General features: G+C 43.1%; 1 protein-coding gene across 2 annotated transcripts in view; it reads left to right on the top strand.

The window, feature by feature from the left end:
* STXBP6 (syntaxin binding protein 6) overlaps nucleotides 1-17,471 on the top strand; it is a 141,297-nt gene extending 123,826 nt beyond the window's left edge. For both annotated transcript variants that reach the window (XM_069732517.1, XM_069732518.1), the window contains 3 exons: nucleotides 12,350-12,515; nucleotides 13,724-13,881; nucleotides 16,660-17,471. In XM_069732517.1, coding sequence (XP_069588618.1) covers nucleotides 12,350-12,515; nucleotides 13,724-13,881; nucleotides 16,660-16,683 — 348 coding nt within the window. In that variant the 3' untranslated portion in view covers nucleotides 16,684-17,471. The remainder of the gene's footprint in view (nucleotides 1-12,349; nucleotides 12,516-13,723; nucleotides 13,882-16,659) is intronic.
* The last annotated feature ends 10,227 nt before the right edge of the window (nucleotides 17,472-27,698 follow it).

The raw sequence follows: 27,698 nt of genomic DNA, 5'->3' as shown, positions 1-27,698 counted from the left end.
GACAGTGAAGCCAGCTCTGATTGGGCGCTGAGCTCACGTGATCTAACAACCTCACTTGAGCCCCAGGAACACGAGTGCTGACACCGCTAGAACAGCGCTGGCATGGGAGGGCAGTATAGGTGGTTTTATTTTAGCATGGGCAAACATTCAGATTCAGAAGGGGTTGTCAGAGTAGTGGGCAACCTCTTTAGGCCTCTTTCACACTTCAGTCTTTTGGCGTCAGTCACTACCGACATAGTGACGGATTGACGGATCCGTCACAATTGTTGCGAAAACGGTTCTAACGGATCCGTTTTTTTGACGGATCCGTTACTTGGGGGTTGTCTGGGAGAAGTATCTACTTTTTGGAGCATGCGCAATTGAAAAAATGGATTGGGGCGACGGATCCGCCGAAAAAACGGTTGCGGCGGATCCGTCGCCCATAGGCGCCCATTCTATGGAATGGCGGACGCGACGGATCCGTCGCGAACCGCCATTTCGGCGTTGACAAAAAACGTTCCAATGTCCGTCTATTTTCAGAAAACGTCCGCCAAATGTCGACGGATCCGTCGCATGGCGGATGGAACGGACGACCATCCGTCACAATCCGTCACTAATGCAAGTCTATGGGAAAATAACGGATCCGTCAAAAAAAATGACGGATCCGTTATTTGAGGAAAATGGCGGTTTTAGACTGACGCCAAATAACTGAAGTGTGAAAGAGGCCTTACCTGGCATACGTATAAAAAAAAAAGTAGAACAATAGAATAAATCCTGTTGCTATATTTTCATATTTAGAATAATCGTATTCATATATGCTTCTTTAGCTTCACTTTTGTTACAGGGAATCCTTCAGCAGGATTTTACATTCTAAACTAGCTGTTTAAAAGACGAGCCCAGCAAGACCTTTATATGGCCGGTCCTTTTCGCCGTTCCTTAGATATCAGCGTTTGAATTGGTATGCAGTTGTGGATGTTGATTTGAAGCCGCTGTCACTCCAGCTCTGTTTCTCACCCAGCACCGCCTCCTGACTGACTGCTGCATTGCCTTAAGTCACATAGACAGTCAAGCAGTAGGAGGTGGTGCTGAGTGGAGAATAGAGCTGGAGTGACGATGCTTCAGATTTACCATAGCCCTTCAGTCTCATTTTCATATCAATTCAGACTCTGATTTCTCATGATCTGAGGAGCTGAATGGTCATGTAAAGATATTGCTGACTTTGTCTTTGAAAGATGTACATGTGCATATAGATTGAGGGGTCAAATTGGGTGACGTGTTCCCTTTAAAGTACCAATCTACACTTTTTTTTTCTATTTGAAAAAATACAATATTTTACGTTTAAGAAATTTTTTTTGTTAAATATAACTATGAATTAATATTTCAAATGAGCGAAAAAAGTAGAAACAATAGGTTTTAAGCATAAAAAAGGCACAAAAAAGACTAATGAGATTGAAAGACCTCTTATCCCAAACTGAAAGATTTCAACTTTGTAAAAAATATATAATGTCAGGATTGCTGCATCATTATGGCCAAGTGACTGCTACATAGAATGAAAGCGTTGAGGTTTTTGCTCTTGTGGTCCAAAGGATCACATGAAAATCCCACAAAAGATGTGAGTGATGTTAAAACTGCATTCACAAATAAGGGTAATGGTGTGTTTTTCTTCAAAATTTTATGTAACGAAGCTGATCAAGAAATGGTTTATCAGCTCCTGCAAAAAATATAGGATAACGAAAGAAGTGCCGTTTTTGCAGCTGGGTTGTCTACAGGAGTGCTCCGCCTTGAACTAGAGTTGGTAGAAATGGCTTTTTTTTTCTAATTGTCTGTTATTAATATTTTATAGTTAATTTATTACTTTTCATAGTCATTTAGAAATGTTGATAAAGAAAAGTTAGTTTGTATTTTCAGTTTACATGGAATGATTATTCATTACGGCACACCGTGAATATAAAAATATCAAAAACTGACCGTCTCTTCCAAACAGAGCAGGTGTGAACGAGTGCATACTAGTGATGAGCGAACGTGCTCGGATAACATCTTATCCGAGCATGCTTGGCTGTTATCCGAGAGTTTGTGCTCGTATATTAATTTCCAATCTCCGCGGTTGTTGGACAGACTGAACACGTGGGGATTGCTTAACAAACCGGCAATCCCCGCATGTGTTGAGGCTGTCTAACAGGCAAGAATCATGCAGCCACGTGGTCTGGAACATAATATACGAGGACACCCAGATGCTCGGATAAGACGTTATCCGAGCACATTCACTCATCACTAGTGTATTCTAAGAGTAGCCATCTCCATAAATAAAGTAGCACTCTGTAACGCTATGGCATGCAAACATGAAATATATAAAATTGCATTACTGCTCTAGAAAATAATTTAAAAGAAAAAACTATTTACTTAGTGTATAAATTGGCCAATTCATGTGTGCCCAGCAGCCATGACAAAGCAATCCTCTATGCTGACAACCTAGCTTATCATGTACGGTACCTCTACTGGGTTGCTAGCCTACAATTATGGGTAGATAGGATCCTGCTGTGATTAAAACCGCCATAGGCTGATGGGTGGAGTGCTCAGTCAGAGAGCCTGTGTATACAAATATAAAAAAAACAGAGAACAGGTGTGAACAGGTGCTTACTAGAGAGTAGCCACCTCCATATATAACTAATGAAGTTGCACTCTGAAACGCTATAGCATGCAAATCTGAAATATATGAAATTGCAGTTGGAGATGGCTACACTTAGTTTACATCTATTCACACCCGTTCTCTGTTTGGAAATGAAAGTCATTCTTTGATATTTGTATACATTGGCTCTGTGACCGAGCGCTCCACCCTTCAGCGTATGGCGGTTTTAATCACAACAGGGTCCTCCCTACCCATAAATGTATGCTAGCAGCATGTTAGGTTCTCAGCAAAGATGATTGTCTTTCATAGTTATTAAGGTTGAAGGAAGACTTTAAGTCCATCTAGTTCAACCCATAGCCTAACCTAACATTTGGCTATTGGGCTCACATGAATTGGCCAGTTTATGCACTAAGTACGGTATCTTAGTTTTTTCCAATTTTGCAGAGCAGTAATGCAATTCCAATTTCATGTATTTCATGCTTGCATGCTATAGCGTTATAGAGTGCAGCTTTGTGAGTTACACCATGGATATATGTTGTGACAAGTTTTAATTAGGTTTGCATTGCCTCTTCTCCATTTATTACATAAGGGGAGGTAATTTCTCAACACGTGAGACGAGTCTTTCTTATCTCGACAAACACGCAAATCCGGTCACTCGCTGCATGGACAAATAAAGGAAGGGCAAGATCTAATATATACAACCTAAACTACATTTACGCAGGGCAGGAATCCTTACATAGCAAATGTATTTGTGCAAGGGACACATCATCAATGAAAACGAAGTAAACTCATCCATTGTCCTCTTATAGATCATATAATCCTCGCTCTGCGGCTGCTGAATTAGATTAGCAGAACATATGCCTAACGATAGATTAACTGCAGAAAACCAGCGTTCTCATTGAAGTTTCGGACTATTAATCCCCATCCAAAAAAAACAGGAGAGTAAATCATTAATGTGTTAAAATGGACAACCTATAAAGAAAAAGTTAGAAAGCTACATAAAGTACATGTGGCAACTGATGGCATAATGCTCAGTGATTTAAAAAGTGGCTCATGTTCACTGCCTTAGATCTACTGGGTGCACCACAGCCGGTCTATGGAGACCTCAGATTGGGCTGCTGTGTTTGAGGACCATCAGTCTAATGACTGTGTGTCATAAGTTAAAGAAAAAACATCTCCATACAAAAATTGGAGGCATATGTTATGCGTTCGGAATAATAGCCAGCAGTGCTGAAAGTATAACTATGTTATGTTAGTCAATATAAGTCCCCTATTTATTAAAAGAAAAACTGGAACTTCCAGCAAATTTTCTACAATGAATTTTGATATTTCTACGTTGTCTTACTGACTTCAGTGCTCTAGTTTTCATCCAGTACAAACAGTGAAAAAGTCTAACCCCTTGGTGACGGAGCCAAATTTTTGAAATCTGACCAGTGTCAATTTATGTGGTAATAAACTCTGGAATACTTCAACAAATCCCAGTGAGTTTGAGTTTGTTTTTTTTGTGACACATTACACTTTATGATAATGGTAAACTTAGGTTGATATGTTTTGTGTTTATTTATAAAACAATATCAGAAATTTGAGAAAAATGTTAAAAAATTAGCAATTTTCAAACTTTGAATGATTATCCCTTTAATCCAGATGGTCATACCACAGCAAACCATTAATAAATAACATTTCCCACATGTCTGCTTTACATCAGCACCATTTGTAAAATGTTATTTTATTTTTTTTTTAGCATTTTATTAGGTTTTAACCCCTTTCTGACATATGACGTACTATCCCGTCGAGGTGGGGTGGGCCCGTATGACCACCGACGGGATAGTACGTCATACGCGATCGGCCGTGCTCACGAGGGGAGCGCGGCCGGGTGTCAGCTGACATCCGGCACATTAAACCCCGGCACACTGCAATCAAACATGATCGCAGTGTGCCGGCGGTATAGGGAAGCATCGCGCAGGGAGGGGGCTCCCTGCGGGCTTCCCTGCGACCCCCGGAGCAACGCGATGTTTAGAATGGTGTCATACTTGGGAATTTTATATCATATAGACCCCTAAAAATGACTTCAAATGAGATGTGGTCCCTAAAATAAAATAGTGTTGTAAAAATGAGAAATTGCTGGTCAACTTTTAACCCTTATAACTCCCTAACAAAAAAAAATTTTGGTTCCAAAATTGTGCTGATGTAAAGTAGACATGTGGGAAATGTTACTTATTAAGTATTTTGTGCGACATATCTCTGTGATTTAATTGCATAAAAATTCAAAGTTGGAAAATTGCGAAATTATCCAAATTTTCGCCAAATTTCCGTTTTTTTCACAAATAAACACAGGTAATATTAAAGAAATTTTACCACTATCATGAAGTACAATATGTCACAAGAAAACATTGTCAGAATCACCAGTATCCGTTGAAGTGTTCCAGAGTTATAACCTCATAAAGGGACAGTGGTCAGAATTGTAAAAATTGGCCCGGTCGTTAACGTGCAAACCACCCTTGGGGGTAAAGGGGTTAAAATGTAGCAGTAATTTTTTCAAGGAAATTTACGAAATTTATTTTTTTAGGGACCTATCCATGTTTGAAGTGCCTTTAGGCTTTAGGGGTCCTCAAAAGTGATACCATTTTAAAAACGGCACCCCCTGACATATTGAAAACTGCAGTTAGGTAGTTTATTAACCCTTCAGGTGCTTTTTAGGAATTAATGCAAAGTGGCATGACAGAAATTATAAAGTGTATTTTTACCACCTAAATCCCTCTAACTTCTGAACAGATTACTACAGCCATCAGACTCTAAGGCCGCTATTTGGTCGTGAATTGCTATGGCAAACATCAGGACCACAAAATCATGATCCGAGGGCACCAATTGGGATAAAGAGGAAGCCCCCACACTCTGTTAACCATTTATAATGATGTAGTCACTATTGACAGCAACATCTAAGGGGTTAAACAGATATGGACGGTGCCAACACTGATCGTGGCTGATGCAGCAAGTTGTCAGCTATAGTGTACAGCCGGCGGCAGCTGCTGGATTGTCACCTGTATGGGGACGCTATTCTCTTATATCTCACACTTATCTTACACTATGGCTGGTCCGAATAACTAAAGCAATTGTTATCATCCACCTCTTGTGTCTCCCCTTTTCCTCATAGTTTGTAAGCTTGCGAGCAGGGCCCTCATTCCTCCTGGTATCTGTTTTGAACTGTATTTCTGTTATGCTGTAATGTCTATTGTCTGTACAAGTCCCCTGTATAATTTGTAAAGCGCTGCGGAATATGTTGGCGCTATATAAATAAAAATTATTATTATCTCAGGTCAGTTAAAAGACGTATTGGCTGTCATTAAGGGGCTAAATTGTAGATTCCTTTCTTGCAATTGCAGAAAACCTATCCAACGGGAGGCACATTTCCCTAAGGGTATGTGCACAAGTTGCGGATTTGGCTGCGGATTCGCAGCAGTTTTCCATGCGGTTTATAGTACCATGTAAACCTATGGAAAACCAAATCCGCAGTGCCCATGGTGCGGAAAATACCGCTCGGAAATGCCGCGGTTTATTTTCTGCAGCATGTCAGTTCTTTGTGCAGATTCCACAGCGTTTTACACCTGCTCCTCAATAGGAATACGCAGGTGTAAAAATGCAGGAAATCCATGGAAAAGTCCGCACAGAAATCCGTAACGTGGGCACATAGCCTAATATTGGTGTGCCAAAATGTAATTACAATCTAGCATACGCCATATTCCACAAAACAATGCATGGAAAATACAGAATATGGCATAGTTACTGAACAATGTCCTCCATGTACCCAGCATAGCTCACGACCACCTGCTTTATTTCAGACATACAGGTCCTTCTCAAAAAATTAGCATATAGTATTAAATTTCATTATTTACCATAATGTAATGATTACAATTAAACGTTCATTTATTATAGATTCATTATCCACCAACTGAAATTTGTTAGGTCTTTTATTGTTTTAATACTGATGATTTTGGCATACAACTCCTGATAACCCAAAAAACCTGTCTCAATAAATTAGCATATTTCACCCATCCAATCAAATAAGTGTTTTTTAATAACAAACAAAAAAACCAACAAATAATAATGTTCAGTTATGCACTCAATACTTGGTCGGGAATCCTTTGGCAGAAATGACTGCTTCAATGCGGCGTGGCATGGAGGCAATCAGCCTGTGACACTGCTGAGATGTTATGGAGGCCCAGGATGCTTCAATAGCGGCCTTAAGCTCATCCAGAGTGTTGGGTCTTGCGTCTCTCAACTTTCTCTTCACAATATCCCACAGATTCTCTATGGGGTTCAGGTCAGGAGGGTTGGCAGGCCAATTGAGCACAGTAATACCATGGTCAGTAAACCATTTACCAGTGGTTTTGGCACTGTGAGCAGGTGCCAGGTCGTGCTGAAAAATGAAATCTTCATCTCCATAAAGCATTTCAGCCGATGGAAGCATGAAGTGCTCCAAAATCTCCTGATAGCTAGCTGCATTGACCCTGCCCTTGATGAAACACAGTGGACCAACACCAGCAGCTGACATGGCACCCCACACCATCACTGACTGTGGGTACTTGACACTGGACTTCAGGCATTTTGGCATTTCCTTCTCCCCAGTCTTCCTCCAGACTCTGGCACCTTGATTTCCGAATGACATGCAAAATTTGCTTTCATCAGAAAAAAGTACTTGGGACCACTTAGCAACAGTCCAGTGCTGCTTCTCTGTAGCCCAGGTCAGGCGCCTCTGCCGCTGTTTATGGTTCAAAAGTGGCTTTACCTGGGGAATGCGGCACCTGTAGCCCATTTCCTGCACACGCCTGTGCACGGTGGCTCTGGATGTTTCCACACCAGACTCAGTCCACTGCTTCCTCAGGTTCCCCAAGGTCTGGAATCGGTCCTTCTCCACAATCTTCCTCAGGGTGCGGTCTCCTCTTCTCGTTGTACAGCGTTTTCTGCCACATTGTTTCCTTCCAACAGACTTACCATTGAGGTGCCTTGATACAGCACTCTGGGAACAGCCTATTTGTTGAGAAATTTCTTTCTGGGTCTTACCCTCTTGCTTGAGGGTGTCAATGATGGCCTTCTTGACATCTGTCAGGTCGCTAGTCTTACCCATGATGGGGGTTTTGAGTAATGAACCAGGCAGGGAGTTTATAAAAGCCTCAGGTATCTTTTGCATGTGTTTAGAGTTAATTAGTTGATTCAGAAGATTAGGGTAATAGGTCGTTTAGAGAACCTTTTCTTGATATGCTAATTTATTGAGACAGGTTTTTTGGGTTATCAGGAGTTGTATGCCAAAATCATCAGTATTAAAACAATAAAAGACCTGACAAATTTCAGTTGGTGGATAATGAATCTATAATATATGAAAGTTTAATTGTAATCATTACATTATGGTAAATAATGAAATTTAACACTATATGCTAATTTTTTGAGAAGGACCTGTATATATGATATAGGCTTATGTCATACTTGTGATGTCATGCCTATGCCCTCACCTCACCCCACTGCCCCCTCCCCTCGCCCCTCCCCCCCTGCCATGGACCATGTAAACCTAAGACTTCACATGACCACACACAGTGCTTGTGGGATAATCCGTGTGGAAATGTTTTTATTTTCTGTTATTTTTAATTTAAGAAATGGTTTAGGAAAACCTCTTCAAGGCTCTTTTCACATAGAAAGTGGGAGGTAAGGTCCTGGATGGCAAGTTTGTGTCACCGAGGTAGATGGCCTCGGTGATGCAAGTCCCAGGATAAAGTATACCCATAACACTAGGATAGTCGGAGGATATTTATTTGACAGGATTTTGGGTCTGGAATTTAGGAGTGAACAGAAGAGCCTGGGTGGGAAAGGTCGCTCCATACTTATAATCTGGATGTTACAGGTCTAAGAACAGGCACGTCAGTTAGCTCAGTAGATTATGTTGTGCTGAGACAGGAGAAAGACAGTTCATGGAAGACAGTCTGTGCTAGAGACTGGGAGTTGCCTATAGTACAAAGTTGGTGAGACCATTTGATTTACTTTGCCTTACTCGGATAATGGACTGTTCTTTGTTATTTATTTGTTCTCAAGTAAGGCTGTTTTCAGTTTGGAGCTGTGAAGTTTACGAAGGACAATATCTTTATTCTGTTTTGATATAAATACCCTGTGCCGCCGTGTATCCTAGCGGCTATCAGATAGCAGAAACTACTACAATGTATGGAGGCGCCATTTGGAGTCTCTATTGCAAATCCAGCCAAAAATACCATACAAGCGTGCTGCGCTATTTTCGTCTCTTAAAACAATAAAAAGCTGGAAGGAAAGTATAAGTGCAATAGGGTCTTATCTGGGTATTAAGAGATGCCTCTAATCAGATTTTACTCACCAGATAGAGCCCAAACACGGGCTCATAGAAATGTTAGCTGCTGTCTTAAAACGACAGACCCAAAAGTATTAGGAAAGCTGCCACTTTACCAAAAACCGTCCATATGAAAACAATCTGCTGTAATTGAGGATGCCAGTTCTTTGCAGCAATAGGAGAAACAGAAATTTAAAGTCTGAACCCCTGAAAATACAAAAACTTTGCTTCTTCTTAATTAGAAATCCATTTAAAAGGGTATAAAAAATGTAATCACCATTGGTTACAGATGTATGTGCTTATGGCTGTCGACAATGAATGAGGGAGCTGTGTACACCAGAAATGTGCCAGTTTGTAACCAATGGTGATAACATGTTTTTAACCCTAAAAGGGTGTATTTCTTCTAAAGTGGCAAAGATTTTGCATTTTCAGTCGGTGTGCCGTCCATTCCTTTTTCTCCTATTGTTAAAATAACAGACACTGCGAAACCCAATATTCAGAAAACCTCCTTTGGTTGCCACTCGTGTCCATCATGTGACTGATCCTATAATGGAGCAGAACAATAGACTAGACTAAGATCGCAGACATGCGGCTGTATAAATGGGACCAAGATCAGAATGCAGTGAACGGACTGGCCGGTGGCTCTCCCTATCTTAGTGTGACAGCTGCATAGAAATACATGAAGCTGTCATGCTAAGGTCGGGAGAGCCGCCGGCCAGTCCATTGGTCCGATTTATACAGCCAGCTGATTACGCCCTAGAAACACTAATATGAACACAGCCTTAGGTGTCATGATCCCAATGGCAGGGGAATACAAAAGGACAAGCACAAAAGCAAAACAAGCTCTAGGGTGATGGAACCTGAGCTGACCGCGATACTGAACCTAACACACAACTAGCTGTAGTCGGGGAACGTGCCTACGATGATTCTAGACGTCTCGCGCCAGCCGAAGAACTAACTTCCCCTATCAGAAGAAACACAGACCTCTCTTGCCTCCAGAGAAACACCCCACAGAAATAGCAGCCCCCCACATGTAATAACGGTGAAATGAGAGGAAAGCACATACGTAGTTATGAAAACAGATTCAGCAAAATGAGGCCCGCTAAAGCTAGATAGCAGAGGATACAAAAGTGAACTGCGCGGTCAGCGAAAAACCCTTCAAAAAACCATCCTGAAATTACTTGAACTCATGTGCCAACTCATGGAACATGAGGAGTAATTTCAGCCCACAAGAGCAACCAGCAACAAGAAATCACATATCTGCAAGCTGGACAAGACAAAAATAAAGCAAAACGTGGAACAGGAAAATCAAAACTTAGCTTGTCCTGAAGATTACAGAAGCGGGTAGCAGAGGTAAAAAGACACACTGATTACATTGATAGCCGGCGAGGAAATGACAAGAAAGCCAGGCTAAATAGGAAACTCCCATATCCTGATAGAACAGGTGGACACCAGAGACCGCAGAGAACACAAGTCACCCAGTACCACCAGTAACCACCAGAGGGAGCCCAAAAACAGAACTCACAACACTTAGGGCTCAGTCACACTTCCAATTTTCCTACGTACAAGTCAAATGGATCAATTGTTTTGATCAGACTTTGTTTTTTCTCATACTTGGAGCGCAAAAAAATTTTTTTCCCCCTTGTGACAATTAATGAAAATTGTACTGCGCTCAGATGGTATCAGTGCAGTACAATTTTTTTTTTTCCTTTCAAGGACTCATTGACTTGTATGCTCGATTTTGATCTGACACTGGGATCAAAATCAGACATGTCTCCTGAATTTTCCGTGAACCACACTGTCACAAAACATCATGGACATGTGAATGGCCCCTTAGACTATAGACGATATGAGTGCTAATTGGACTCCTGAATGAGCCCCAAATGTGTGTGCAGCTTGCCTGTGCTGACGATGGGACGGATGCCCAGGCTGCGGCCACGTACCCCTGAAGAATCAACATTAACTCTCGCGAAACACGTGTCGGGGTACGTGGCCACCGCCTGGGCAGGAGTCACTACATAATGGGTAATTATTAACCCTCTTACCCTTTTACTTCAGCTTTATTGTATAACGAATACCGGAGAAATGGCATTGTCGGACTATATATGGCTTACAGTAGCATGGTAGGGTCTGGATCGACTCATCCAGTCTCTCTCAGCTTGTTTTGGGAAACGGGTTGATTTGACTCATCATCCTATCAGGTGGCCATTTATACAAATCAAATTGTTTTTTTTTTGTTCAGCTATTCTGACCTTTTGTCTCCAGCCACTATTTTACTGCCACCTTGTTGGACCATTATTTTGTGTACCTATGGGTACTGTAATAATTTAAGACTGGTATTTTTAATTTATTTCTCTGGACAGATGTTGTTCATACCTTTCATGGTGTAACACATTTATATCGTCTGGACTTTAGCTGCCACACCTATTTACTGGAAAGGTTACGCAGATGTCCAGAGGCAAAGGGAGCCAAAAACTAGCCCTATTCCCTGTGTATCAATCCTAAAGTTGAACGTTTTCACAGTTCTAGCCTTCAGGAATAAAGGACGTAAAAATCCTGTTATTTGGGGGTGATTTAGATGATTGTACTGTAAACACATATTCTTTGCCGTGTATTAACATGAGATTACTAGCATTTACCTCCCAAACGAACATCCTCTTATTGACTTATCCCAGATAATGTAGAGATACAGGTCGGGCTCAGTCTGCGGACGCTTATCATTATTCACTGCATATGGTTATTCAGTTGAATTCTCTCAAGTGTGACTGTACCTCATGGTTCAGCATCATACTGATCAATAGCAATAATTTCCCACAGGACTGGACTACCGTAATTATTCCTCTATATCGTATGTATCTGCTGAATCTAACACTCCTTTTAATATCTCCAAATACATAAGCAAAATCAGACACCGGTAATACTTGTTCTGAAGTTGGTGTGTGGTTGAGTAATTTTAGTACTCTTGGTTGCTGTTAGACCCCACAGGAGGCACATGGCGAACCTGTGGCCTAGTCCTCAATGTGGCGCCGTATTATGGGTCTATGCTACCTTAGAAGCAATTTTATTAGGGTAAAATATTTCTTCAATATTCTTAAAAGAATACACTTTCGGCCTTATGGGGTGTTATGGAAACATCCAGTATACTGTGGGCTAAGTGCTCAGACTCTATGCTCAGCCTTAGTACATCGGGGGAAAAAAAACTTGTATGTCTCCATATATGAAGTCAACGGCATACAGAGTTTCAATAGGTCCTTATAGGAGTATATATTACAACTCTGTAGTACAGCTAGGACATTGCATGGAATCCATGAGGCATTATACAGTGTTTCCGCAGAGAAGGCTATTGCATGACGGTGTCATTCTTTGGACTCACATATTCTGTTTAATTGTGTCATATGTAGGAGTCTCCGGAATTTGATCTTCAGTTTGACAACGCTTCTGATCAGTGGGTGGCGAGTTCTGGCTCAGAGAAATTTACCTTCTTCCAAATCTTGCATCATACATGTCAGAGATATCTCTCCGATAGGAAGCCTGAGTTCATCAACTGTCAGTCCAGACTTTTCTCAGGTATGCAACCCCCAACCAAGTCATTTTAAGTCTGTTTGCAACACTCAAGAACAGTGTACATGAAACATTAGTAAAGGGAGGAAAAACTATTGATTGCTAGATGAATATTACAATCTAGAGCACAAGGTGGCCCCACACATCAGACGACTGTTGACCAAACAATTGTTCGACCTACGGCTGTCTGTCAGTCCCAACTCCTCCATCCATATGCACACTCGGCTGTGCGAGTGTTAGCAGAGGAAAGTAAATCCAACCATACACATTATATGGCTGTCAACCCAACAACAACTCAGCCGATGCTACCATACACAGGAGCACTCACTCGGCCGAGTACTCCTGTGTTCTGTGAGAAAGCTGCCGGCAGATGTGTCTCAGGAAGAACAGTGTGATCAGCAATTTTAAACTTGACATGCCCAATTGACCTGTCCTTCAAACCTTGGTCAACCAGTGCCCCCAATACAAATGAGACAGTCAGCGAAAACCCATCTTTATCAGTCAGTTCAGCTGACATTGATCTACTGTGTATGTGGACCTTAAGCTGCTTCCAGTCTCCTCCAGGCACCTCTTTAGGTAGTCAGTAGCGATCCAAACTCAACCGCCTTACAGGTGTAGATGAGGCTGTAAAGTTCGTGCAGGAGACTCGCAGCTGGTCTGTGCTTGGACTGTGACACATGAATGAGTTGGTGCAGCCTAAATGACACAGGTCCACCCATCTAACAGGAGCAGTAGAGCCCTAAACAACCAATGCTTTTGGTTGCAGTGCTTAACATTAAAAAATGTTTTCCCTTTATAGATTAAATATGCCATAAGTATTGCTGTGGGTCAGATATTAGAGAATGGTTCAAAATGGCCAAATCTCTGCCATACCGCCAGACATGACTCTCTTGGAAAAGGCTCCTGTAATAGTTTCTGCTTTTTATTAGTGATGAATGAGTATGCTCGTTGCTCGGGTGGTCTCCCGAGTATTTGTGAGTGCTCGGAGATTTAGTTTTTGTTGACTCAGCTGCATGATTTACGGCTGCTAGCCAGCCTGAGTACATGTGGGGGTTGCCAGAGAATTCCCACATGTATTCAAGCTGTCTAACAGCTGCTAATCATGCAGCTGCGTCAACAAAAACTAAATCTCCAAGCACTCACATTCATCACTACTTTGTATCTTTTAAAGTTTTACAATTTATTGCCAGACTAACCTTTTGTATTCACTGCAGGCAATAGTATACTTCACTCGGCTGCTGACAGTGTAACCAGTGCTGTACAGAAAGCCAGCCAAGCCCTGAATGAGCGTGGAGAGCGACTTGGCCGCGCAGAAGAATCGACAGCGGAAATGATGAACAGCGCACAGCAATTTGCAGATACCGCTCACAAGGTGAACATAATTCTGATTTGGCTGAAGTAAAGCGCCTGCTCCCATTACAGTATTTCATAAACTAAACATCAAAGTTAGTGCAAGGCCACGTACTGTCTGGTACATGAGGGTCACAAGACATACACTGATATATTGCCCAGTGCCATTATAGGACTTCCAGTCAGCTGCTTTAACCAAGTCAGTTCTCACTTTAGAGACCAGATGAGGTGGAAGGGCTTTGTCAGACTAGAATTAGAAATCCTGACAAGTTTTTTTTCAGCAGTACAGGGTCAACGTCTTGAGTTTATTTGTCAAATGTAGGACTCGATGTCCTCAGGCAATGTTGGAGGCAAGAGCATTTAATGCATTGAGACCCAGGCACGAAAGAAGGTATAAAATAAGAAAATGAAAAGGCGTTGAAGTTGTATACCTTGAAATGGCAAAGTTAGAATTTGCGCTGCGTGGAAGGAATTGGTTTGGAAATGACTAAGTAATATTCACCTGTGTGTTTAGGCCTTATCCGCCCATACTTTTAGGTCATTCCATTTCTTATGTGCAGAGTTTCTATGATCACACTTCTGTTTTTACGTAGAGCTAGAACTCTTGCATGGATAAAGCAGCATCAGGACTGTGCATAAAAATCACATCCGGCTGTAGGTTGGTCCCAATTATAGAAATAAATTAAATAGTAGGCAGTTTCTGTACTCCTCTGTTTTGCCGGCCAGCACACACAGCTAGTCACTTCCGCAATTTTTTTTATCACTGAAAGAGGACCCTAAAGCCTCAGGAAGTTGCCACCAATTAAATGACTCAAACACAAAGTGTTAATCCGCACAGCGGGGAAGCCCGCTCAGTGCACAGGTAACTGCATGAACTGATGTTGCAAGCATATATACAGCAGTAAGCGCTGCGTGAGTCGGGGTGCCACTCCAAAGAAATAGCCACAATGGGTACAAAAAATGAAAGAAACGGATGGCACTCACCGGTTAAAAAAACTTCTTTATTCCAATACTTTACAACAGTGGCATCGGGAGTGTGACCAGTAGAAGCACCACTGCAGCGCGAAACGGCTGTCCTCCATTCCAATTTTGCTCCCATCCTCCCGATGCCTATGTTTTAGAGTATTGGAATAAAGTAGTTTTTTTAACCGGTGAATGCCATCCGTTCCTTTGAATTTTTGCACCAATTAAATGAATTCACTGACTGAGGTGGCACAAATGCATAACTTTTAATAAATTCAATAAAATTAAAACCTAAGGCTACGTTCACATTACGCACAACGCAAGGCACAACGCAAGTAAAAACGCACCAAAACGCATGCAAAAACGCTGCGTTTTGCGACGCATGCGTCCTTTTTTGCCGAAATTTGGACGCAAGAAAAATGCAACTTGTTGCGTTTTCTGCGCCCGACGCTTGCGGCAAAAAAAACGCATGCGTCGCACAACGCAGCACAACGCATGTCCATTAGTCCCCCATGTTAAATATAGGGACGCATGCGTCGCCGCTGCGTCGCCCGACGCAAACACACAAAACGCTAATGTGAACGTAGCCTAACAGATCCACCCTAATTTAAAGCAGTCTGACCATCACCAAAAGATGCTAGGGTAATTGGCACTAATAAAGTCTAATATTAAATCATTTCAAGATGTATCAAAAGCGCTGGGCGTCTGCTCTGTCACCTCGACACATTTCACCCTTTACAATATTTCTGGACATATCAGGAGGCTAATTTCTGTTTTATAAAAGACGTGTACATGATACAGCTGCACTGGAGCATTCAACTTTCTGGCCATGATATTGCTCATGTTGGATGACAAATTTAGCTGCGTCTTTAGGAACTGTTATCTAATTTTATACCCTCTTGGTTATCTTACTGTATTTTCCTTAATCTCTCCTTAACACAGTATTCACATTGACTGTATTTTTGATCGAGTCACAAACAGATCTAAAACCGAAGTTACCAGTTTGTACTAAAATTTGGCTCCTTTTCCATCATAGTCAAGACACATTGCAAATAGTACATCCACCCAAATGTTTTATATAATAAAGAATATATATAAAAAAAAGAGGTACTTATTCCAAATAAAACCACGGTCACCTATTTTGGGCACCCAGGAATGATTTCCATGAAACCTCTGGATGACAGGCTTTTGGCCTGACCACTGTTAAATTTCCATGGCCACAAATATTTATCTCGTGAGAGTTTTGACTTTCCTGTAGTTGATGTGTAATAGACGTGACGTGTTTGCACTGTTAATGTAATGAATGTGTCCATATCTGTATAGGTAATGACAAGGGATGTGCGGAAAAGTGGAAGTTCAGGTTCTTGTACCTGACCAAACTTTAGTTCAAAGTTCAGTTTGGGTACCAGAACTTTATCTCTCTCTCTCTCTCACAGTTCTCCCGAAATGACAGTTACACTTTAATTTTTGTATTTATTTAAACTGTAGCTGTCATTTCAGAAGAACTTGCAGCAGAATGTCTGTCTCTAGCTCCTCCCTCCTCTCTTCATAGAATCTCATAAGCACCAACTGTCATCTTCTATCTAAGTAATGGGGAAATCTATCTTTACTGAATGCAGATTTTACACATGAATTCAGAACAAATAATCCGTTCTGGAAGAGAAAGAAAGCAGAATTTTCAATGAGATATATTACAAAGCAAAGTTTCTTATCTTCATGTGAACTATTGATTTATGAAATGAGTGACGGTAGCTCTTAAATGTTCCTTCTTCTGGCATTTTTCTACTATATGTGAATTTTCACTGTAGTGATCCCAAACTTTTCCTTTTCTCCGCAGCTTGCCATGAAACATAAATGCTGACAACTCTTAACAGGAAAACCGTGTCGTTACCTTATACCCCTGCCGAACTCTATATGCCAAAACCTCAGCACAAGGTTATTAGTAAAAAAAAAAAAATAAATTTATCTTTTATTTTGAATGGGACACTTACTGACTTCCTCTCGCTACTCATGTCGTGCTTCTTGGGCACAGGTGTTGCAAATGCAACAAAAAGTTAAAAACTCTGGGAATAACATGCAGGGTACAGCAGCTTCCAGCACCCACTACCATGCTACAGACATAATCGGGAACGGCATTGAGTATACGGAAGACACTGCATTTTAAGGAAAGGCATGAAGCAGAACTGTGCAACCTGAAAGTTTGCAATTGAAGATATATGCTGTTTCCCATGATTACCAGCTATCCAAATACCTGCAATGATGTGAATGTGCATTATGCTGCGCTGCAGTGGCTGGGTATGGGTGGTCGGTGCTCTTTCAATTGCTGGCACAAGTGACTTCATATGAAAGACATATCTTATTCCGAACCCGGAGTGTCTAGTGGCAATATTTAAGCAGCTTTTGCGCAGACAAGCACTTACCGATTGTTTGCACCGCCTTTCGTGTGTGTGTGTGTGTCACTGGACATCCTTTTCATATTTTTAAGGCAAATTTTAACAATAGTATTGTGTGTTTTTTGTTCATTGATGTCGTTCATGCCAGTATTTCTATACAGCTGGCATATTTACAACATTTCCATGTATTCAATTTCCAAGCCATGTCGCATAATAATAATGTTCCAAGCAATAAAAAACAGGTTTACTGATATCCTACGAAAATGTTACTGCCTCAATTTTGTTTCTACATGGAAAAGTTTATGGAATTTATGTACAGGGAAAAAAAGGTAAGAAATTAATTCTTTTTATTGAAAGAATAGTAATAGTGGAATTAAAGAGCAAAAATATGTTTCTAAATTAGGTTTTGGGACCGGATAATCAACCTGCTCAACTATTACCCCACTTGCCGTCGCTACAGGGCAAGTGGGAAGAGCAAGGCTAAGTGCCAGAATTGGCGCATCTTAGAGATGTACCTTTTCTTGGGTGGCTGAGAGCTGCTGTTTTTAGCCTTGGGGGGCAGCATCAATGGCCCCTTCCTAGGCTATTAATATAATCCCGCAGCTGTCTGCATAGCCTTTGTAAGCGTATGGGTGCGAGAAAAAAAAAAAAACAGTGGGGGAACCACTGTTTGGGCACACGTCGGGGCTCGGAAGGGAAGTAGTGACGTTTGAAATGCAGACTTTGATGGAATGGTCTCGTACAATATACGCGTAGAATACACCTGATAAAGAAAATGCTGATGTGAGCTGCCCCATAGATTAACACTGGGCTGAGTACTATGCAATGTTTTCTCATGTGACGCCGGCCTAAGTCACCTGCACAGGTTTTTTATTCAGCATTTGTTTGAGGTGATTTTACTTACACTAGTCTTTATTATTGTTATTGGCCGGGGGTCTGTGCGGCCTGCCGGGGGTTTGTACAGGCCTCTCGGGGGTCTGTGCGGCCTGCCGGGGATCTGTACGGGCCTCTCTGGGGTCTGTGCGGTCTGCCGGGGGTCTGTACGGGCCTCTCTGGGGTCTGTGCGGGTGTGCAGGCATCGTCCGATGGGACTACAAGTCCCATCGGGCTATGCCTGCTACAATGGCAGTGATTGACACATTAGCCAATGATGGGACAGTAGTAGTCCCATCATCCGGCTAATGTGTTGAATGTAAAAAAGAAAAAAGGACATACATACAACATACTACACACTACATACACACTACATACACACTACATACATACAACATACATTAGACATACATACATACTACATACAATACACACTACATACAATACATTCATACTTTACATACAATACATTCATACTTTACATACAATACATTCATACATTACATACAATACCTTCATACATTACATTTTTCTGTGCGGGTGTGCAGGCATCGTCCGATGGGACTACAAGTCCCATCGGGCTATGCCTGCTACAATGGCAGTGATTGACACATTAGCCAATGATGGGACAGACATACATTTCATATAACATAGATTACATACTCACCATCACTTGTCATTTTGATCCCCGAAGCCAGTGTCATCTGTAAAAAAGATTAAAATAACAAACAACCAATATACTCCCTATCCGCAGAAATCCACGAGTGTCCCACGACGATCTCCCGTGGAGAACAACAGCATCAGCTGATGTGACCGCTCTCTAGGGGCTCCAGGAACACAATGACAGGAGGAAGGTATCCTTCCGCCCTGTATTCCTCCGCCGCTGTAAAAAAATAGTCCCTAGTCTCACTTTTGGCATTGCTGTGTGAGAAATTTTCCCACGCAGCAATTGCCATAAAGTGATACTTTGAACTCTAGTAACCTCTCAGTGATGCACTGCAGGAGCCATTGTCTCCTGTCAGTGTGTCACTGAAGGTCCTATAGAGCAGTGACATCACCCGATGTCACTGTTCTATAGGGGAGATCGTCGTGGGACACTCGTTATTAACCCCTTCCCGACCTTTGACGCACCGTATGCATCATGAAAACCTGTGCCAATCCGACCTGTGACGCCGCATATGCGTCATGGTCGGATCGCGCTCCTGCAGGCCGGTTGAAAGGGTTAACTGTAATTCCACCCAACCTGCAGGGACAGGGGGAGTTGTACTTGAGCCCCCAACCTCCCCAGCCCCCCGTGGCTACGATCACCCTGATTGGCTGTTGAAAGTGACGTTTCACTTTTAATCAGAGCGATAGTAATATTTCACCAATGAAAATTGGTGAAATATTACAATCCAGCCATGGCCGATGCTGCAATAGCATCAGCCATGGCTGGAGATCGCAATCTGCCAACACCCCCCCCCCCCTTCCCCCCCACCGCCACTGTTCTCCTCCCCTCCGTCCGGTCAGTAGCTGGCCTCCCCTCCGTCCTCCTGTCTGCTCCTCCCTCCGTCCGATCGCCCCCCCCCCCTCCCCCCCCCCCGCCGCTGTCCGATTTCCAAACCCCCCCCCTCCCATCGTACTTACCGGCCTCCCGTGTCCCTCCCGGTGTCCGTCCGTCTGCTCCATGGGCGCCGCCATCTTGCAAAAAGGCGGGCACATGCGCAGTGTGCCCGCTGAATCTGCCGGCAGGCAGATTCGTTACAAGTACATTTTTATCGCTGTGATAGGTTCTATCACGGCGATCAAAATAAAAAAAATTATAAATACCCCCCCCCCCCCTTATCACCCCCATAGGTAGGGACAAAAATAAAATAAAGAAAATATTTTTTTTTCCCCACTAGGGTTAGGGCTAGGGTTAGGGCAAGGGTTAGGGTTAGGCTGGGTTCACATTGCGTTATGGCTCTACGTTTAACGGACTACGTTACACCGCGGCATAACGGTGTAACGTAGTCCGTTAACGCCGCCATAGACTGCAATGTCGGACGCATCGCTAGTGCACACCTACAATGGGCGTGTGCTAGCGATGTGCCGTCATTTGAGTTACGGACCCGAGACGCGGGCTGCAGCGTTTCCGGGTCTGTCACTGCTAGCGCAGATGGAGCTAGCAGAAGCCCCATCTGCGCTAGCGTTGTGCAAAAGTCGGCAATAGCGTTAACGCAGTCCGTTCGACGCATGCGTTGAATGGACTCCACTAACGCAATGTGAACCTAGCCTTAGGGTTAGTGCTAGAATTAGGGTTAGAACTAGGGTTAGGGTTAGAATTGGGCTATGTGCACATGGTGCGGATTTGGCTGCGGATCCGCAGCGGATTCGCCGCTGCGGATTCATAGCAGTTTTCCATCAGGTTTACAGTATCACGTAAACCTATGGAAAACCAAATCCGCTGTGCCCATGGTGCGGAAAATACCGCGCGGAAACGCTGTGTTGTATTTTCCGCAGCATGTCAATTCTTTGTGAGGATTCCGCAGCGTTTTACACCTGTTCCTCAATAGGAATCCGCAAGTGAAATCCGCACAAAAAACACTGGAAATCCGTGGTAAATCCGCAGGTAAAACGCAGTGCCTTTTACCTGCGGATTTTTCAAAAATGGTGCGGCAAATCTCACACGAATCCGCAACGTGAGCACATAGCCTTAGGGTTAGGGTTGGAAATAGGGCTAAGATTAGACTGTGGTTAGGGTTATGGTTAGGGGTGTGTTGGGGTTAGGGTTGTGGTTAGGATTAGGGTTAGGGTTGTAATTAGGGTTAGGGGTGTGTTGGGGTTAGTGTTGGAGTTAGAATTGAGGGGTTTCCACTGTTTAGGCACATCAGGGGTCTCCAAACGCAACATCGCGCCACCATTGATTCCAGCCAATCTTGCGTTCAAGAAGTCAAATGGTACTCCCTCCCTTCCGAGCCCCGACGTGTGCCCATAAAAAATAAAAAAATCTCTTGCTAAAACATTATTTTTGAGGAAAGAAAAATTATTTTTTATTTTCAATGCTCTGCGTTGTAAACTTCTGTGAAGCACTTGGGGGTTCAAAGTGCTCACCACATATCTAGATAAGTTCCTTGGGGAGTCTAGTTTCCAAAATGGGGTCACTTGTGAGAGGTTTCTACTGTTTAGGCACATCAGGGTCTCTGCAAACACAACGTGACGCCCACAGACCATTCCATCAAAGTCTGCATTTCAAACGTCACTACTTCCCTTCCGAGCCCCGACGTGTGCCCAAACAGTGGTTCCCCCCAACATATGGGGTATCAGCGTACTCAGGACAAACTGACCAACAACTTTTGGCGTACAATTTCTCCTGTTACTCTTGTGAAAATAAAAAATTGCTGGCTAAAACATAATTTTTGAGGAAAGAAAAATGATTTTTTATTTTCACGGCTCTGCGTTATAAACTTCTGTGAAGCAGTTGAGGGTTTGAAGTGGTCACCGCACATCTACATTAGTTCCATGGGAGGCCTAGTTTCCAAAATGGGGTCATATGTGGGGGAGCTCCAATGTTTAGGAACACAGGGGCTCTCCAAACGCGACATGGTGTCCGCTAACGATTGGAGCTAATTTTTCATTCAAAAAGTCAAATGGCGCTCCTTCCCTTCCAAGCCCTGCCGTGTGCCCAAACAGTGGTTTACCCCCACATGTGAGGTATCGGTGTACTCAGGAGAAAATGCCCAATAAATTTTAGTATCCATTTTATCCTGTAGGCCGTGTGGAAATGAACAAATTGAGGCTAAAAGAATTTTTTTGTGAAAAAAAAAACTTTTTCATTTTTACGGCTCAATTTGTAAAGCACCTGGGGGTTCAAAGTGCTCACTATGCATCTAGATAAGCTCCTTGGGGGGTCTAGTTTCCAAAATGGGGTCACTTGTGGGGGAGCTCCAATGTTTAGGCACACAGGGGCTCTCCAAACGCGACATGGTGTCCGCTAACGATTGTAGCTAATTTTTCATTCAAAAGTCAAATGGCGCTCCTTCCCTTCTGAGCCTTGCCGTGTGCACAAACAGTGGTTTGTGACCACATATGAGGTATCGGTGTACACAGGAGTGAGAAGAGAGGGGCTAAGTGCCGGAATTGGCAATATCCATGGCCCCTCTCTAGGCTATGAATATCAGCCCGCAGTCTGCGTAGCCTATCTGGCTATAAAATATAGGGGGACCCCACGTCATTTTTTAATAGCCAGTAAAGGCTACACAGACAGCTGCGGGCTGATATTCATAACAGGCTACAAATATTGGCCCCCGGCCGTCGGCTTTCCTCCTCTGACGCAGAAAATTGTGCGGAAGCCCACGCCGTTTTTTTCCGTCTTTTTTTTTTTTTTTTTAATTAAACGCTCATTAAGGCCTCTTTCACACTTGCGTTGGTACCGGTCCATCGCTATGCGTCGGGCCGACGTACTGATGCACATTGTGAAATTTGTGCACGACGTGGGCAGTGGATGCAGTTTTTCAACGCATACGCTGCCCATTCTGAAGTCCGGGGAGGAGGGGGCGGAGTTTCGGCTGTGTATGCGCGGTAGAAAATGGTGGACGCGACGGACAAAAAATGGATCCTACAAATGTGCTCACAGGATGCGTTTTTTACCCATAGACTTGTATTAGCGACGGATGGCCACACGTCTTGTCTGTCGTGCAACGGATCCGTCGTGTTTTGGCGGACCGTCGGCACGAAAAAATGCATGCTCGTCCGAAACTCCGCCGAATGGGCAGCGGATGCATTGAAAAACTGCATCCGCTGCCCACGTCGTGCACAAATTTGACAATGTACGTCGGCCCGACGCATAACGACGGACCCGTACCGACACAAGTATGAAAGAGGCCTTAATGAGTGTTTAATTTAAAAAAAAAAAAAAAACGGCGTGCGCTCCCGCGCAATTTTCTGCGCCAGAGGGGGAAAGCCGGGGCCCAATATTTGCTGCCTGCAATGAATATCAGCCCGCAGCTGTCTGCGTAGCCTTTACTTGCTATTAAAATAGGGGGACCAAAAAAAAAAAATGATGTGGGGTCCCCCTATATTTCATAGCCAGAAAGGCTACACAGACAGCTGTGGGCTGATATTTATAGCCTAGAGAGGGGCAATGGATATTGGCCCACTCTCGGCTACAAGTACCAGTCCGCAGCTGCCCCAGAAATGGCGCATCTGTGAGATGCGCCAATTCCGGCACCTAGCCCCTCTCTTCCCACTCCCGTGTAATGGTAGGATATGGGTAATAAGGAGTTAATGTCATCTTGCTATTGTAAGGTGACATTAAGCCGGGTTAATAACGGAGAGGAGTCAATAAAAAGCCTATCCATTATTAATCCAATAGTAATAAAGGGTTAATAAAACACACACACATTAGGAAAAAAGTATTTTAATATTCTTCATTTAACCATACTTACCATACTTCAGCGCCTGCAAAAAACGTAAAATAATAAACTGTATACTACCTGTCCTCCGTAGTCCAATTAATAACGTGTCCCACGACGATCTCCCCTATAGAACAGTGAAATCGGGTGATGTCACTGCTCTATAGGACCTTCAGTGACACTGACAGGAGGTCATCACTGAGAGGTTACTAGAGTTCAAAGTCTTACTTTATGGCAATTGCTGCATGGGAAAATTTCTCACACAGCAATGCCAAAAGTGAGACTAGGGACTTTTTTTTTTTTTACAGCGGCGGAGGAATACAGTGCGGAAGGATACCTTCCTCCCGTCATTGTATTCCTGTAGCCCCCTAGAGAGCGGTCGCAGCAGAGTAGAATTTCAATATTTGCAGATGACACTAAACTCTGCAGGGTAATCAATACAGAGGAGGACAATTATATATTACAGGATGATTTATGTAAACTAGAAGCTTGGGCTGATAAATGGCAAATGAGCTTTAATGGGGATAAATGTAAGGTCATGCACTTGGATAGAAGTAATAAGATGTATAATTATTTGCTTAATTCTAAAACTCTGGGCAAAACCGTCAATGAAAAAGACCTGGGTGTATGGGTGGATGACAAACTCATATTCAGTGGCCAGTGTCAGGCAGCTGCTACAAAGGCAAATAAAATAATGGGATGCATTAAAAGAGGCATAGATGCTCATGAGGAGAACATAATTTTACCTCTATACAAGTCACTAGTTCGACCACATACTGTGCACAGTTCTGGTCTCCGGTGTATAAGAAAGACCTAGCTGAACTGGAACGGGTGCAGAGAAGAGCGACCAAGGTTATTAGAGGACTGGGGGGTCAGCAATACCAAGATAGGTTATTACACTTGGGGCTATTTAGTTTGGAAAAACGAAGACTAAGGGGTGATCTTATGTTAATGTATAAATATATGAGGGGACAGTACAAAGACCTTTCTGATGATCTTTTTAATCATAGACCTGAGACAGGGACAAGGGGACATCCTCTACGTCTGGAGGAAAGAAGGTTTAGGCATAATAACAGACGCGGGTTCTTTACTGTAAGAGCAGTGAGACTATGGAACTCTCTGCCATATGATGTTGTAATGAGTGATTCATTACTTAAATTTAAGAGGGGACTGGATACCTTTCTGGAAAAGTATAATGTTACAGGGTACATACACTAGATTCCTTGATAGGGTGTTGATCCAGGGAACTAGTCTGATTGCCGTATGTGGAGTCGGGAAGGAATTTTTTTCCCCAATGTGGAGCTTACTCTTGCCACATGGGTTTTTTTTTCCTTCCTCTGGATCAACATGTTAGGGCATGTTAGGTTAGGCTATGGGTTGAACTAGATGGACTTAACCCCTTTCTGACATCGGACGTACTATCCCGTCCATGTGGGGTGGGCCCCTATGACCATGGACGGGATAGTACGTCCAGCGCGATCAGCGGCGCTCACGGGGGAGCGCCGCCGATCGCGGCCGGGTGTCAACTGCCTATCGCAGCTGACATCCGGCACTATGTGCCAGGAGCGGTCACGGACCGCCCCCGGCACATTAACCCCTGGCCACACCGCGATCAAAGATGATCGCGATGGGCCGGCGGTGCAGGGAAGCACCGCGCAGGGAGGGGGCTCCCTGCGGGCTTCCCTGAGCCCCCCGCAGCAACGCGATGTGATCGCGTTGCTGCGAGAGTCTTACCTCCCTCCCTCCCTGCTCCCAGGCCCGGATCCAAGATGGCCGCGGATCCGGGTCCTGCAGGGAGGGAGGTGGCTTCACAGAGCCTGCTCAGAGCAGGCACTGTGAAGCAGCCTGCACTGCTCTCAGATCGGTGATCTGACAGAGTGCTGTGCAAACTGTCAGATCACCGATCTGTGATGCCCCCCCCTGGGACAAAGTAAAAAAGTAAAAAAAAAATTTTTCAAATGTGTAAAAAAAATAAAATAAAAAAAAATTCCAAAATAATGAAAAAAAAAATTATATTATTCCCATAAATACATTTCTTTATCTAAATAAAAAAAACAAAACAATAAAAGTGCACATATTTAGTATCGCCGCGTCCGTAACGGCCCGACCTATAAAACTGGCCCACAAGTTAACCCCTTCAGTAAACACCGTAAGAAAAAAAAAAAAAAAAAAACGAAGCAAAAAACAACGCTTTATTATCATACCGCCGAGCAAAAAGTGGAATAACACGCGATCAAAAAGACAGATATAAATAGCCATGGTACCGCTGAAAACGTCATCTTGTCCCGCAAAAAACGAGCCGCCATACAGCATCATCAGCAAAAAAATAAAAAAGTTATAGTCCTCAGAATAAAGCGATGCAAAAATAATTATTTTTTCTATAAAATAGTTTTTATCGTATAAAAGCGCCAAAACACAAAAAAATGATATAAATGAGGTGTCGCTGTAATCGTACTGACCCGAAGAATAAAACTGCTTTAAAAATGTTACCAAAAGCGGAACGGTATAAACGCCTCCCCCAAAAGAAATTCATGAATAGCTGGTTTTTGGTCATTCTGCCTCACAAGAATCGGAATAAAAAGCGATCAAAAAATGTCACGTGCCCGAAAATGTTAACAATAAAAACGTCAACTCGTCCTGCAAAAAACAAGACCTCACATGACTATGTGGACCAAAATATAGAAAAATTATAGCTCTCAAAATGTGGTAACGCAAAAAATATTTTTTGCAATAAAAAGCGTCTTTCAGTGTGTGACGGCTGCCAATCATAAAAATCCGCTAAAAAACCCGCTATAAAAGTAAATCAAACCCCCCTTCATCACCCCCTTAGTTAGGGAAAAATTAAAAAAATTTATTTATTTCCATTTTCCGGCTAGGGTTTGGGCTACAGTTTGGGTTGGGGCTAAAGTTAGGGTTCGGGTTGGGGCTAAAGTTACAGTTAGGGTTTAGATTACATTTACAGTTGGGAATAGGTTTGGGAATAGGGTTAGGGGTGTGTCTGGGTTAGTGGTGTGGTTAGGGTTACCGTTGGAATTAGGGTTAGGGATGTGTTTGGATTAAGGTTTCCGTTATAATTGTGGGGTTTCCATTGTTTAGGCACATCAGGGGCTCTCTAAACGCGACATGGCGTCCGATCTCAATTCCAGCCAATTCTGCGTTGAAAAAGTAAAACAGTGCTTCTTCCCTTCCGAGCTCTCCCGTGTGCCCAAACAGGGGTTTACCCCAACATATGGGGTATCAGCGTACTCAGGACAAATAGGACAACAACTTTTGGGGTCCAATTTCTCCTGTTACCCTTGGGAAAATACAAAACTCGGGGCTAAAACATATTTTTTGTGGGGAAAAAAAGATTTTTTATTTTCACGGCTCTGCGTTATAAACTGTAGTGAAACACTTGGGGGTTCAAAGTTCTCACAACACATCTAGATTAGTTCCCTCGGGGGTCTAGTTTCCAATATGGGGTCACTTGTGGGGGGTTTCTACTGTTTAGGTACATTAGGGGTTCTGCAAACGCAATGTGACGTCTGCAGACCATTCCATCTAAGTCTGCATTCCAAATGGCGCTCCTTCCCTTCCGAGCTCTGCCATGTGCTCAAACGGTGGTTTCCCCCAACATACGGGGTATCAGTGTACTCAGGACAAATTGGACAACAACTTTTGTGGTCGAATTTCTCCTCTTACCCTCGGGAAAATACAAAACTGGGGGCTAAAAAATAATTTTGTGGGGAAAGATTTTTTTTTTTAATTTTCACGGCTCTGCGTTATAAACTGTAGTGAAACACTTGGGGGTTCAAAGCTATCACAACACATCTAGATGAGTTCCTTAGGGGGTCTAGTTTCCAAAATGGTGTCACTTGTGGGAGGTTTCTACTGTTTAGGTACATTAGGGGCTCTGCAAATGCAATGTGACACCTGCAGACCATTCCATCTAAGTCCTCATTCCAAATGGAGCTCCTTCCCGTCCGAGCCCTCCCATGCGCCCAAACAGTGGTTCCCCCCCACATATGGGGTATCAGCGCACTCAGGACAAATTGGACAACAAATTGTGGGGTCGAATTTCTCCTGTTACCCTCGGGAAAATACAAAACTGGGGGCTAAAAAATAATTTTTGTGGGAAAAAATTTTGTTTTATTTTTACGGCTCTCCATTATAAACTTCTGTGAAGCCCTTGGTGGGTCAAAGCGCTCAGCACACATCTAGATAAGTTCCTAAGGGGGTCTACTTTCCAAAATGGTGTC

Source organism: Ranitomeya imitator, chromosome 1, assembly GCF_032444005.1.
Source record: "Ranitomeya imitator isolate aRanImi1 chromosome 1, aRanImi1.pri, whole genome shotgun sequence".
In the NCBI taxonomy this organism is placed as follows: domain Eukaryota; kingdom Metazoa; phylum Chordata; class Amphibia; order Anura; family Dendrobatidae; genus Ranitomeya; species Ranitomeya imitator.
This window is presented reverse-complemented; position numbering and strand designations above follow the sequence as displayed.